The 15,487-nt window shown below is 34.5% G+C and overlaps 1 protein-coding gene across 1 annotated transcript in view; it reads right to left on the bottom strand.

The window, feature by feature from the left end:
• Positions 1 to 15,487, bottom strand: part of RYR2 (ryanodine receptor 2) — a 772,975-nt gene that overhangs the window by 200,764 nt on the left and 556,724 nt on the right. Inside the window, exons 39-44 of the mRNA XM_059899659.1 lie at positions 11,935 to 12,040; positions 10,457 to 10,600; positions 8,478 to 8,751; positions 3,956 to 4,070; positions 2,190 to 2,322; positions 1,877 to 1,980 (exon numbers count right to left, since the gene is read on the bottom strand). Coding sequence (XP_059755642.1) covers positions 1,877 to 1,980; positions 2,190 to 2,322; positions 3,956 to 4,070; positions 8,478 to 8,751; positions 10,457 to 10,600; positions 11,935 to 12,040 — 876 coding nt within the window. The remainder of the gene's footprint in view (positions 1 to 1,876; positions 1,981 to 2,189; positions 2,323 to 3,955; positions 4,071 to 8,477; positions 8,752 to 10,456; positions 10,601 to 11,934; positions 12,041 to 15,487) is intronic.

Below are 15,487 nucleotides of genomic sequence, written 5' to 3'. Positions count from 1 at the left end.
AGGTATAATTTATGTACAATAAATTCATCTATTTAAAGTATAAATTCAATGATCTTTGAGAGATTTATCCATCTGTAAGAACCCACAATCAAGATGTAGAGCTCCTCAGGTCCCCGTGTCTTTTGCAGACCATCCGTCCCTACAAGCCTTGGTCCTGAGAAGGACCAAGGACCAAGTGGCTTTCTGCCACTACAAACTAGCTTACATGTTCTAGGACACTGATACATGCAGTCATCCATTATGGGTATTTCTGAGCCTGGCTTATTTCACTCAGAATAACGACTTTGAGATTCATTCATGCTGGAGTACATGTCAGTCCCTCATTCCTTTTTGTAGCCTAATCATGGCATCTCGCTACTTATGGAAATACCCCAGTGTTGTTTATCCATTCACCAGTTGTTTGGTGAGCTGTCTCCAGTTTTGGGCTCAGATGAATAAAGCCATTATCAACATCCACGTACACATCTCTGTGTGGACATATATTTGTATTACTATTGAGTAACTACTTAGGAGTGGAAAGGCTAGGTGCATATTTATGTTAGGTATGTTTAACTTATTAAAAATAATGCCAAACTGCTTTCCAACTGACTTAACCATTTTTCATCCCAACAGCAGTAGATGAGCGTTCCAGTTGCTCCAAAGCCTACTCAGTGTTCAGCATTGTCTACTTTTTAAAAATACTAGCTATTTTATCAGTGTGTAGATAAAAACATTTCAAATTATATACGGGAGAAAATTCTCCAGAGGTTATTTAGAGATGCAAAGCTTCATGACGCTTGACTGGCATGTCAGAAGGATTTGGGGAAGAGTTCACTTTTTCATGCTTTCAACAGCTATGCATTGAGCACCTACCCAGTGCCAATGCTAAGACTGGGAAAAAGCAATGAGTAGCAGAGGGAAAAATGCCCTGTACTCACTGGCCTTACATTATGGTAAGGAGTAGATTTTGAAAAAATACATAAATATACAGATTTTAGTAAAATATATTTATATTAAAGTGTAATTTTAAACCATAAATATTTAAACTATAGCACGGACATGGAAGAATTGAAAAGAAGGTGACTTTGGAGCAATGACTGGCAGGGATGTCTGGAAAAGAGCCATGAGGACGTCTGGCAGAAGAATATTGCAGATGGAGGGAACAGCAAGGGCAAAGGCCCTAGGGCACGAGCACACCTAGCAAGTTCCAGTGACAGCAAGGGGTCCAGCATGGCTGGAGCAAAAAGAGAGAACTGGAGAATTGCAGGAAATGAACTAAGACTGATTGGATGGAGCTATTACAATGCCTCTAAGTGTATGCTCAAAGTGAGACAGGAAGTCTTTCGAGAGTTCTGGGCAGAGGATTAATATGATCCTTTCAAGAGACTCACTCTGGCTGCAAGGGAGGGATCAGGAAGACCACTTAGAATGCAACTGCAATTAAAACATGGGGGAAATCTATCCATATTTTGGTAAACATGTATGTGGCCTAATATGCATGGCTTTCAGTATATCAATGATACCTTGCACTGTAATATGCAAACTTCTGTGATATAAATTGTATATATAAGATGTTAAAACAATTTCTTTTAAGAAATCTAAACTGTATGATTAAAGCAAAAGTGACAGCAGATTACCAGGAAAGGACAAAAACGCAAAAGAATATAGAGTAAGTGGATTCTCTTTCCAAAGAAAAATGCATGTGATCAGAGAAAATACCTTCTCTCAAATTTCTTGTTCTTTATAACTTATAATATTACATATAAGTGTAACATATTTATAATACATAGTATATTATAATTATAATAACTATAGTATAATTACACTTAAATATCTTGAGGAACCACTATGAACAAGTGTAATTCACACAAACACACGGGGCAGGGATGCTGTTTACCTTTTCCAGATCTGGCTCCCGCAAAGCTAAGGCTAGTTCATTATTATCCATCACCGAGGCTGCTGCCACGTCCAGTGGCGTTGAACCTCTCATAGCCGGTGAGGCTGTTCATTGAAACAAAGATGAAACAAAACCTGAATTGCGCTGCAACTATGAATTCCATGTAAAAAAAAACTTTCACTTAGAATTGAATTTCTAAATGCAATACGTATTGCACTAATCCAACTTAATTTACATTAAAGTTTAATTTTAAAATCCAATATGTAAATCCCTTTTATCTTAAAGATTAAATGAAAGTCATACATTTACTTACCAAGACCAACACTGCTGTTTTCCAGTAAATAACTAAGATGATCGAACATTGCTTTCTGATTCTGCCTACTTATACGACAGAAGTAACAGAGAAAACGGCAACAGTTGGCCACCATCTTGGGAAAAGTGATTTCCTACATAAAGAGCATTTAGTTAGCTGGGAAAGCAAAGGATCTTTATAAAATTGAGTTCTGAAGTTGAGGTCTCAATCAGATTGCCCATCCGTGTGTGCCCATGTCTGCCAAGCCTCAGGTACAGAAGACCTTTGAATGTCCAGACTTGGACTCATCTAGTCCTAGAGCCACCAAAAATCAAGCCTGGCACTAATTTGAAGCCTCACTGCCATCAATGGGTTGATCTGGAATTAATCTACAGCCCTAAAACTAAAGGTGGCATGGGCCTGGTTTAGGAATCAGGCAGGCTCAGCTGTGATTCCTGACTCACATTATTCAAGCTGCGCTTCCTTGGGGAATTATGCAATCTTACTGATTCTCTTCTGTAAAATTGTAATAAGATGGATGATAATATTTACTTGAGGCAAAGGAGGGAGAGTTCAATGAGACATATTGTGAAAAATACCCAGTTTAATATTTGGAACCACATAATAGGATGTTCTTATCATCAGTGTCACTGTTGTATTATTATTAAGATTCTGGGAACTCACATCTCCCCTGACTGGCACATGACTCATCTCCTATGATGAACACCCTTCCTGGAAGGTCTGCCTGCTGGGCCCCAGCAAACACATCTCTCCTGAGACCTAGCTCTTATTCTAGTATACTACAGATAATTCCTAAAGACTCCAAGTCCTTCTCAAACAGAGTATTTTATAAATATCTTTATAAGTCTGTCTAACTGGTAGTCGGAACATGAGAAATATGGACTCACGTCTATATTTTGAAAATTACATTTTAAAATTTCAAAAAAAATACTGAAACATTTTGCAAATCAGAGGTCATGAAATTGTACTGCTTTATATGGAGTTATATATTATATTATTCTATTTGTTTGGTTTTAAATTTTTTTATTTTAAATTTTAATCATTTAAAAATGCACCTTAGTGTCTTACAACAAACGCTATAGAGCATCATCTTCAAATCTTGGTCTGGATCAGGAATTTAGTGGAACCAACTGTTGTCTGAATCAAGGGAACGGGTGGGTCTGAACAGCATGCTTGTGTTATGGACTTCTAATGTGATGGAGATGGATTTATAATTCAAAATCTTACAAAATTAGCATAGTATTAACTTTTAAGGTTTCTAAATACCCCCTAAGTGAGGATAATCTAGGAGATAGAGTCAGACCTCTATATTGGCAGGTTCCACATCTGCAGATTCAACCAAAACGCAAAAAATGCCGAAAGTTCTAAAAGGCAAAACTTGGATTTGCTACATGACCGCAACTATTTACATAGCATTTACACTGTATTAGGTATTATAAATGATCTAGAAATGATTTAAAGTATATGAGAGGATGTGCATTAAGTTATACACGAATACTACACCATTTTATCTAAGGGACTCGAACATCTGTGGATTTTGGTATCTGCAGGAAGGTCCTGCAACCAATCCCTTGTGGATACTGGAGGATGACTGTAGAAGCATATCCAACTCTCAGTCTGTACAGTTTTGTTCATTTTTTTCAAAAAGTATTCTTTAAAAAACAGTCCTAATAGAATTTACAGAAGTTCTCATTAAGAATATGCCATGTACATATTCTAGGAGGTTACAATAAATGGCATCCCAAGAATCAAAGGGTTTCCTTTACCTTGGACTCCCCACCTCCAAGGACATTCACCATGACCTCCATCACTGTCTCGTGCATCCCAAGTGCCCTCATGAGATTAGGGTGCTGGTAAAACACTTTATTATTCATGATATCCCTAGAAAGGACAACATAGGTACAAGGGAAACACAGAAGTCAGAGCAAAATTTAAATAAAAACGTATCTGAGATCATGATAAATCTTCTGGAAATAATTACTGGAACGTATGGAAAAGTAAGAGCAATCATCGTTAAGCCATAAAAGTTAATAAGCGCAATTGGGTTTTCCTCAAAAATACTGACAGCCTACCAAAAATAGCATACAAGTCTTCTACTCCTATCAATTATAAGAAATGTACTAAACAGGTAAACATTCATTTATATGAAACAGACTTTGTGACACTTATTCCTAGTTTTATGAATATCTAAATTCAATCTTATTTTGTTCAACCTTATTTTGTATAGAAATATGAAGCAGTATTATACCATGTTCTTATGAAAATTTCTATATAAATAATTGTTGTATAAGTATCTCTGCTTTTCATATATGCTTTTTTAGTACTATAGTCATTATTTGTATGTTTAATAACAGTAGTGTTATTTCCTGCCACATTTATGTTATCATTCTGGCAAAATGCTTTTAAAGGATACATATTCTCCCAGAGACACTGAATACACATGAAGTCCAGGTACGAGTAATCCAACTCATTAAAAGGGACATTTAATTTAAAGAAACAACAGCAGACGATACCTAGAATGTTTTGTATTATTATTATTGCATTACACATTATTATAATACTTATGTAAAGGTACTTTTAAAGATCTTAATGTTTAGCAGTCCTTGCAAATAAATAGCTCTGTTGATTTTTATTTTAACATATAGCAAATCATGCAAGAGTCTTTTCTATAAAACACTTTCTTGTTGGAGCCAGAGCAAGAAAATAATGTACAATCAACGAGAAACCTGAAACTTTCCCTTTGAATCGGGTTACCTTAATTGAGTCACTCATCTATTCATTTAGTCATATGCTAACTTTTAGTTATTCTTGCTACATCAAGAAAGTGGAATAGTGTGATTCTTTTCTTTCTTTTTTTTTTTTTTTTGTTTTAGTTCTTCACTTTTAATTTAGCTTTGTTTAGGTTTGTGCTAATGAAGACAGTTTTTAGGTAGCACAACTCAGAAAAATGACTTGGGGGCCCAGGGCTCATACAGGTCTGATCTATTTAATGCAAGAACGAATAAGGTAAAGAAAGACATCCTTTCCTTCACATCAGATAGCAGCACATTTATCAAGAGAAACTTCAGGGCTTTCCTGGTGGTGCAGTGGTTGAGGGTCTGCCTGCCAATGCAGGGGACACGGGTTCGAGCCCTGGTCTGGGAGGATCCCACATGCCACGGAGCAACTGGGCCCGTGAGCCACAACTACTGAGCCTGCGCGTCTGGAGCCTGTGCTCCGCAACAAGAGAGGCTGCGATAGTGAGAGGCCCGTGCACCGCGATGAAGAGTGGCCCCCGCTTGCCGCAACTGGAGAAAGCCCTCGCACAGAAACGAAGACACAACACAGCCAAAAATAAATGAATGAATGAATGAATGAATGAATGTAGCTCTAAAATTTCTGCTCTTAGAACTTAATCAGATTAAAAAAAAAAAAAAAAAAAAAAAAGGGAACCTTCAACTCTCAAACCACAGATGTAATCATGAGATCTGTTCTCCTGTTAATTCAAATCCTTTTGCATGACCTAACTTTGGAAGGTATCTAATTGAAAAATCTCATTTGCCTTTAGTTCCAGGTAAATTAAATGGATTTTTAATTCTACCACCAGTAGGCAGGTTGTCACTTATTAAATGTGTCATTTTAGGATCTTTCTAATACCACAAAAAAGTAACATTTTATCTTGTTTCATAATCATTTTGAGTTTTATCCCTACTGAGTGATTTATATGTTAATGGTACATCTTACTTGTTACATGGTCATTTAAGAAAGAAAGTGCTCTCCATTTCCTGGAAGGCTTTCTTTCTCATTTAATTAAGATCGCTTCTCAGGAGAGGCCCCCTCAGGTTAGATTTAAGTACTAATATTCCAAAAAAAAGGCTCAGGCACAGACATTTATAAATAAAGAACATAACATTAGCTTGTGTTATTTAGGTTTTTTTGTTTTCCCTCTTTGTCCCATTAGTACACTGATCTTTAGTGTGCAATCACTATAATGATTTTTGGAATATACCCTCCCAGTTTTATGATTTCAAATACTTAATAGTCTCACAGGAAATATATAGTATGGTGTTCTGAATTTAAAATGTACATAAATATCACATAATCTGAGTCTTTCCATACTTTTGTTTCCCCTCAGAATTATTTTTCTAGCCAAAGAAAACATCGGTTATTCTATTTCCTTAGTTGTTTTTCAAAGAGCCAACACTGAGTTTTTTTAATCCTTTTTATTATTTGTGTTTTATTTTACCTATGTCACTAGTTATCATTATCTCCTCTTTTATCTGTTATTTATAGAACCAGATTAGCTTTTTCTTGGTTGGGGGTGCTAAATATTTGTCTTTTACATCACTTTTCAACATTCTACATTCCAGATTTTTACATCCTTACATTTAGGTATTTTTTCTTATGAATATCATACAGTTTAAGCTTTTATTTTTCTCTGGTATTTTAATTCTCTCATATTTTCTTATCCCCAAATCATGCAAGCTTGTTAATGATTGCTTAGATATATGTATATATGCGCCAGTAATATACTCTCTGAAATTGATTACCTCCCATTCTTCTGAATTCCATTTTCTTTTCCAGAATATACAGCCTTTAGAAGGTCTTTCAATGAGGGACTTTAAGTAAACATTCTGAAATATCTTTGTTTTGCCCTCACTCTTGAATATGGAATATAAACTCCAATATCCAAATCCACATGAAGCACAAGCTCACGATGGTGAAATCTTAGTTGAGTAACACATTGTAAATTGATGGCTCTTTTCTGTTGGAACTTTGTGATATTTCATTGAGTTATGATCTCTAGTTTTACAACTGAGAATTCTAAATATTGTTTCTTTCCAAGTGTCCTGGCTTTTTCTATTTGCTTTCAAAATATTCTATTTATCACTGGTTTTATGCTGTTTCACTATAGTCTATCCAGCTGTGGATGTGGAACGATTTGTACTCTAGGAATCTGTGAATTCATATTTTTCATCAATTCTGAAAAACTCAAGCCAATAGCTCTTCAAAGTTCCCATTCTATATATAGCTCATCTATTCTGTCTTTTCTATAACTCCTATTCAGCATATGCTGGACCTCCTTATACTATCCCCTATGTCTCTTAACTTCTCTATCTTTCAGTGTTACATTACTAATTTCCTCAGATCTATGATTCAATTTATTAATTCTCTTCAGCTTTATTTATCTATACTTTTATTAATCACTACTCTTAATTTCAATTATTATATTTTTCATTTCTAGAACTTCTATTTGGATATTTTTCAAATCTTCATGGACCTTTTGTGTGTCTTATTTTTGGAGATTTTATTTATTCTTTCTTATTTTTAAACATTTTAAATACAGTAACTTTACGTTCTCTTTCTGGCATTCTATGATCTGAAATTCTTGGGGGAGGTGTTCTAACTCCACTCTTTGTGTATCCGCAGACCCTTGCCTATGGTGGATTGTTTCCTTGGGTGTTTTGCAAGTTTTGATTGTGGGCTAATCTTTAGTAGTATGTAGGTTTTTCCTGCAAGAATTCACAGTGAATTGAGTTGAGAAAGCACACCTCCGGGCCAAATTATATGTTAATTTCTCAGCTTGGGGATCCTTAGACTACATATGAGGTATAAATGTTAACCCTATTTAAGACTAGCGTATACAAACTATTATATATAGAATGGATAAACAACAAGGTTCTATTGTATGTCACAGGGAACTATATTCAATATCCTATAATAAACCACAATGGAAAATAATATGAAAAAGAATATATATATATATATATAAAATTGAATCACTTTGCTGTACACCAAAACTAACACAACATTGCAAATCAACTATAACTCAGTAAAAAAATGTTAACCCTGAAATCCACATAAAGTACAACCTATGATGTTGAATTCTAAGAACAGTTGTTTTATCCCCCATTCTTTGCTCAAGGCCCAGTAGACATAGGCAAACCTCCTTGTTATTTCCTGCTCGTGATTGTCTGTCCCCCTGTGGATTTTATTGTGTTTTTATTAATCTGTATTTTTTATATGTGATTGTACATTACTGAGAAATTAATAAAAATAAAATCTAAGATATGTGTTGTATATCACAGCCACCTTAGCATCTAGTTGTAAAATTAGTCATGTTTTGTTATTGAGCAATTTTCCTATTTAGCTTTAAAACATAATCTCTAGCAAAATGACAATCTAATTTAATGATCATAAAATCTAGACAGTGTATTTATACTAATGCACCTACTGTACTACTATTGGGATAAACAACTAGAAAGAAGACATTTATAAGACAAAGGTCGTAATAGTTAAATAACTTACCCTAATCCACGAATCATAAGTTTCTCTTCTTCTTTGCCCATTCTCACACTCAGCAGAGAACGAATCTGACCAAGAGATGCCAGCAGGTTGATGGTATCCTCCACGGAAATACCATTTATAGTGTAGGTCTTTGGCAGAGCCCGGACCAGACCCCCAATGCCATCATACTGTCGATGGAGCAACACGAACATGGCCCTCACCAACTCAGGGTCTTCAATTACAGACTCTTGAGCCCATCGGACCATGGTCTCAGAAATCAGCTGCTGAAGAGTGGCTGCAAAGTAATTATGGATACTTCTTAAAAAAGGAGAATAGTAAGACACATTAGATGGGCATTTCAAATGCATATCTCAGATAGGCCAAACTGGTATCAATATTTGTGCCAGAATTTCAAAAATATATTTTTTGAAAAAAATAAACTTCATTTAAATATTTTTCAATGTCAATATGTCAATATCGATGAGTTATAGAAATGCAAGGATAAAAATACACAATATTTTCTTTAAAAACTATTCTTAAAACTAAGGCATTTAAGCTGTTTCAAAATTGTAGCCTCTTTTTCAAAACTGCTATTGGCAATCCATAGGGCAACCAATGAGTGGTCCTATTACTTTTATTTTCTTTGTTCCATTCTTTGCCTCCCAGAAGATCTGACATCATATGTCCTTATAAAGGTCAACCATGGGCATTCAAGGAGCTTTCTTTTTATCCAACTGTCTCCTCATTTGAGTCCTTTGTAGTAGCAACCTCATGAAATTATATTTCTACTTCAATCTGTATCCCTAATTGTCACTTAAAATGCCTTCAAAAGGATTTGATTGTGAAACTGTATTAAGTTGAAAAGTTACCCCATACATAGAAGATTACTTGCAATGTGACAAGCAATAAAGCACACTTAAAAGCAACAGAACTTCCAAACCTCTTAAAATATATACTAAAATTATCAAAGCTAAGTAGGGTTGATGTGACTAATTCATACATAGGTACTTAGTTCCTATCATCAATACACTGTCTGATTTCCAAAAGAAGCTATTTAACCTGTTTTAATCTATACACTAAAAAAAAAAAAAAAAAAAAACTACCAATTTTAACCAAATACAAAATTTAGATAAAATGCCAGTATACTTCCACGTATCTCAAAACCATGTTGTCAGTTTTAATAGGTCAAAATTGATAATAATAAAAAGTGATTCGCAAGAAACTTTGAACTCTGATTTTGAAGATCTGGCTCAAATTTGGTTGTGATACTGAAGAATAAATTTAGAAGTAATTGTATGGATAAAAGATTTCCCTTGTAAGTTAGTGTGAAAAAAACACAAAATTTTCATGAGTTTTTTTTTTTTTTCTTTCCATAAAAGCCATGAATAAACCAACACTGCATCTTAAATGAATGGAGTCTCAGCAGTGAGACAATAAGTCAGCAGATCTCACAGACCTACTTCATGAAACCCTTTTGGATGAGCGTGCAGTGTCTCAAAGACCGATTGCCTCAGCGTGCTTATTTGGTTTCACAGAGTATCAGCTGTGACTTTTCAGTTAAATATCATATGGATGAATCAGAAATGCATAAGATTTTAGGAAATATTTCAGAACCAAAATATAGTTACAGACAATATCTATTTAACCTTTAAGAAAAGGTTTAACTTGATGCAAGAATATTTGAAAGTCAATAGCATAATATTTAGATATGAAGGCTAAATTACCTGCTTTATACTTTCTCTTGATAAGACTGATCCAATCCCTAAATGTCTACTTCTCTAGGAGCCCATCCACCCTTTCAAAGCTGCCATCTCTCAATCTGTTCCTACAAGTATGGCCTGATGCTGCCGTCTACTTCTGGCGGCTACAGGCATCTACTTAAGAATCTGATTCTTGGAAGCTGCAAACTCAATTTTCTCACTGGTTCATCTAGTATAATATTTAAGTGATGAGTAAATGCCGTAGTTGAGTCATTTTGGCAGTGCCCTTGCATAACTTACATGACTTCTTGGAGTCACTCTCAACGGGCTTTTCAGCTTGCTTCTTCTTTAGGTATGTCACCTTTTCTACCAAGGACAGCAGGCGTCCTCTAATTGTTAAATCACTGTTTCCATCCAGAGACCCATCTTCATCCAGCTCAATTCCTAGTAGGAAGAAAACAAAGAGAAAGAAGAAAAGAAAAAATAATATTAAAAAAACATTCAGGATAAATAATTCTCAGGTTTTACAAGTTTTTCCATTCATAGCTTAAAGCAATGCTGCCATGTCTGAAACAGCTGATGACGCTGAGTTAAGCAATCTTGCCACTAGCACTCATAGGTAAGAGTCACTCATTGCTCTCTCTTCCTTCTTTCTCTTTTTCCCCTGTTCTTGTGATATCAGAGCTATCAGCAGCCAGTACAAAATATAAAACCAAGCAGAGAGGGAAAAGACTCCCTTAGGAGTCAAAATCAATTGTGCTACTTGGGCTAACCCTAAGGCATCTCTTGACCTTGGGCACCATTTAGACCTATGGTTCTGCCCTGCCTAAAAACCTCCCTAGTCTTTTATCTTCCTTACTTGCTTCCAAAAATATCAGTGAAATTTTAATAAGTCGAGAGACAGAGGGAGCAGATATCATTAGATATCCTAAACTAAGGAATACTTTATGTCTGAAGCAATAAATCTACCATTTTAGAGCACTCCTTTATTTACAGTATATATATAAATGTGTGTGTGTGTGTATTTATAGTATAACCTTCTGGCAGTCATTCAGTGGTTCTTCATGCATAAGCTGAATTAATATACTTTTACTCTCTTCATTAAGATAAAATGAAAATAATATCACTGGCGCTATGTATATATACCACTTAAGAAATGGCTAATTCGTTTTCTTTCACTGAGACGCAGACGCAGACTTATCCACACCACCGCATAAAGGGAGAAAGAACCACACATTCAGAACATCCAATCAATTCCATTTTAAAAGTTCTTAGAATAAAAATAAGGGAGAATCCCCTTAATAGATCTGGGCTACTGACATATAATTTAATGCAGGAGTTCCTTAGGTCTTAATTAATTTCAAAAGATATGTGCCAGATTTCCTAGGCCAGTCCTAAAAAGTGGCCCCTCAACCAGTTTAAATACAACTGTTTGTGATCAAATTTCTTGAGACTAAATTAACTTAACACTCCCCTCTCTGCCAAAAGCACCTGGTTACATGTCCCCATTCCCCAGGCCACTGAGGGAAGGAGGGAAAATAGAGAAAGAATTTTGGTCATGGCCTGCTTGGTCTTAATGCCTTTCTGATCTCTGTACCCCTCATGACTTCCCACATCGGGGTTAGTTAACCATTTTGCCATAACAAATATTCTTATATGAACTCCTAACAGGCACCGTGTACATTTTTGAACGTATTTACATACATACTTACTTTTGTACCAGTATATGTGTACTAAAATATACATTTAATAAGAGTTGTAGATCAAGAAGACCTTACCACAATGTGTCATCAAATCTTCATGAAAATCCAAGAGTTTGTCTTGGATTTCTTCGGGACAGGGACATTCGCTTTTGTCATCCTTAAAATTGAGAAGCATATTGATCTGAAAGTTTGGAAAAACAAAAGAGGAAGAACTAGAGTAAAAGAAAAGTGAATTCAGGAATGGCACAGCAAAGAAGATCATAAAAACCAAAGATGTTCAAAATCTGTTTTTCAGTATTCATAGATAGTTGCCCAACAGACAAAAAATCATTATCACTCAATCCAACAAACACCACAAATAAATCATTCAAATCTTAGCATGCTGAAAAATAGTTACGTCTTTTGCTTTCTCTTTCTCAATTCCACAATGTTAGCCCTTTGTATACTTGGCGTTCTTCAATCAAGATCTAAATGTTGGTTTTAAAATTTTTTATTATGCTTCTCCTAAATTTTCTTTTTTTTCCAGTTAATTTCCATGCTTTATTGAATATTTTCAAGAACTATTTTTAGAAGGATACAGTAAAGAAGGAAAACCAAACATAACTGAAGAGTAATAACTATAACTTTTTAATATATATGCTTTATATATATGCTTTATAACTATGCTTTTTTTCTAACATTAATGGTTCAATTAAACAAACTGCAAGAAACTTTCTTCCATTTGTTTTAGTTTTAGATACAATAGCATCAAATTCATAAATGAAGAATAGTATTAAATTCATAAATGAAGAAAAGTCTGTTCCATAATTTTCCTTTAGGAAACAATTGTAAGTTTTCTTTTTAGAGCTTTGTATTTGAATTTTTTGTTAAACTATTATTTTGAGAAAATTGTAGATTCACATGCTATTGTAAGAAATAATACAAAGAGATCCTGTGTACCCTTTACCCTGTTACCCCCTACGGTGACATCTTTCAAAACAGTAGTACAGAATCACAACCAGGACAGTTACACTGATAGAGTCAAAAGAGGGAACAATTCCATCATTTCAGGATCCCTCCTGTTACCCTTTTATAACCACACCCACTTCCATCTGGCTTGCTCTTCATTCCTAATTCCTGTCAACCACTAATCTGTTCTCCGTTTCTATACTATTGGCATTTCAAGAACGTTATATAAATAGAATCATACAGTATGCATATATGTATTCCCACATGATCCTTTTGACAACCGTAGGGTCTGTAGTAATATGTTGTTTCATTCCTGATTTGATAATTTGTATCTTCTCTTTCTTCCTTTGTCAGTCTCTCTAGAGTTTTATTGACTTTACAAATATTTTTAAATAACCAGCTTTTGGATTCACTGATTTTTGTAACTGTCCTGTTTTCAGTTTGCATTCATTTCTCATCTGTTCTGTATTACTTGTTTTGGGTTTATGTTGCTCTTCTTCTAAATTCTTGTGATGGCAGTTTAGATTATTGCTTTGAGTGTTTTTCTCTTTTTAAATGTTAAGTATTTAATGCAATAAATTTCAGTTTTGGTTGTTTCCACAAATTTTGATATGTGATATTTTCATTTTCTTTCAGTTCAATGTAGTTTTTAATTTCTCTTGAGACTTGATTCTCAAACTATGGATTATTTAGAAGTGTGTTGTTTAGTTTCCAAGTGTTTAGAGATTTGCCTGTTACCTTTCTGTTACTGATTTCTAATTTGACTCCACTGTGGTCAAAAAAACATTCTGTATAAAAAATTTCAATTCTTTTACATTTGTTGAGGTTGTTTCATGGCTCAGGATACAGTCCATCTTTGCAAATGTTTCATGGGCACTTGAAAAAAAAATGTGTGTTCTGTTATTGGGTGGAGTGTTCCACAAATTTCCAAAAATCCTGCTAGTTGATGACACTGTTGTATTCTCCTACATTCTTGCTGATTTTCCATCTAGCTTTTCCTTCAAATATTGAGTGAGGGGTGTTGAAGTCTCCAACTAAAATTGTGTATTTGTCTATTTCTCCTTTCAGTTCTATCTGTGTTGACTTCACATATTTTGCAGTTCTTTTGTTTAGTGCATACACATTTGTCTTCCTGGTGGATTGATCTTTTATCCTTTTGTAATGTTCCTGTCAGTCTATGATAATTTTCTTTGCTCTTACCTTCTTTTGATTAATTTTTCATGACATACCTTTTTTCATCCTTTTACTTTAAATATATCTATATTAATTATATTTTAAGTGAGTTTCTTGTAGACAGCATGTAGTTAGGCCAAGTTTTTAAAATTCACTCTGTCAATCTCTGTCTTTTACTTGGTGTATTTAGATTATTTATATTCATGAATTTACTGATATGTTTCTGTTTGTTCTCTCTGATTTATTTTTCCCAACATGCTTTGAGTTCCTTGAACTATTTTTAGGATCCCATTTTGAATTATCCGTGGTATTTTTTAGTGTATCTCTTGGCATAGCATTTTTAGTGGTTGCACTGGATATTATATTAATATATACATAATTTATCTCAGTCTACTGGTATCAATACTTTACCAGTTTAAATGAAGTATAGAAACCTTATCTTCCTTTATGTCCCTTATTCTCTCCACTGAAAATATAATTGCCTTAGATATCTCTTATGCATACACTTAGAACACATCAGACAGTTACCATTTTTGCTTTGTCCATCAAACAATTTAGAAGACTCAGGAGGAGAAGGAAATTGTATTTACCCTTAACACCTTGTGTTGTTTTGTCTTCCTTCCTGATTTTTCACATTTTCTTCTTTCATCATTTCCCTTCTGTTTAAAGAAGGCATTCTTTCAGAGTAATCAAATTCTGGTAGTTCTCCTTCATTTGAGAAAGTCTTGATTTCCCCTTCATTCCTGAAGGATATTTTCACTGCATATAGAATTCTGGTTGACAGATCTTTGCTTTCAGCACTTGAAAAATGCTGTGCCACTTTCTTCTGTCCTCCATATTTTCTGATGAGAAATCCGTTGTCATTTGAATTGTCTTTCCCCTATGAGTGTCATTTGTTTCTCAGGGCTTTCAAGATTTTTCTTAGTCAAACTTCTGAAAACTAAAGACAATGATATGTCTTGGTTTAGATTTGGTGGGTATCTCGTTTGGGATTTACTCAGTTTCTTGAATCTCTTATCTTTGTACCTTTTGCCAAATTTGAAAAGTTTTCAACCATTAATTTTTCAAGTATTTTTTCAGTTCACTCTCTTTCTCTTATCCCTCTGGAAATCTAATGCCACAAATGTGAGACCTTTTGCTATATTTGCACTCGTCCCTGAAGCTCTCTTTTTTTTTTTTCACTCTATTTTCTGGTTTTTCAGGCTAGGTAATTTCTATTGTTCTCCCTTCAGTTCAATGATTCTTTTCTCTTTTTCCTCCATTCTGCTGTTAAGTCCATCCATTGAAGGTTTATAAAAATTCAGATACTGTATTTTTCACCTCTAAAATTTCCATTTGGCTCTTCTTTGCATCTTCTTTTTTTTTTTTTGCTGCAACCTTCTTTTTTTAGTTTTGTCATCTCGGAGTTTGTATCTGTTGATTGCCATTTTTCATTCAAGTTTTTGCTGGTTCTTGGTGTGATGAGTGATTTTTAATTGAAACCTGGACACTTCTGGTATTATGTTAA

This window comes from Balaenoptera ricei, chromosome 16 (assembly GCF_028023285.1).
Source record: "Balaenoptera ricei isolate mBalRic1 chromosome 16, mBalRic1.hap2, whole genome shotgun sequence".
NCBI lineage: Eukaryota > Metazoa > Chordata > Mammalia > Artiodactyla > Balaenopteridae > Balaenoptera > Balaenoptera ricei.
Note: the sequence above shows the minus strand (reverse complement) of the source record. Positions and strands in the feature narration are given on the sequence as shown.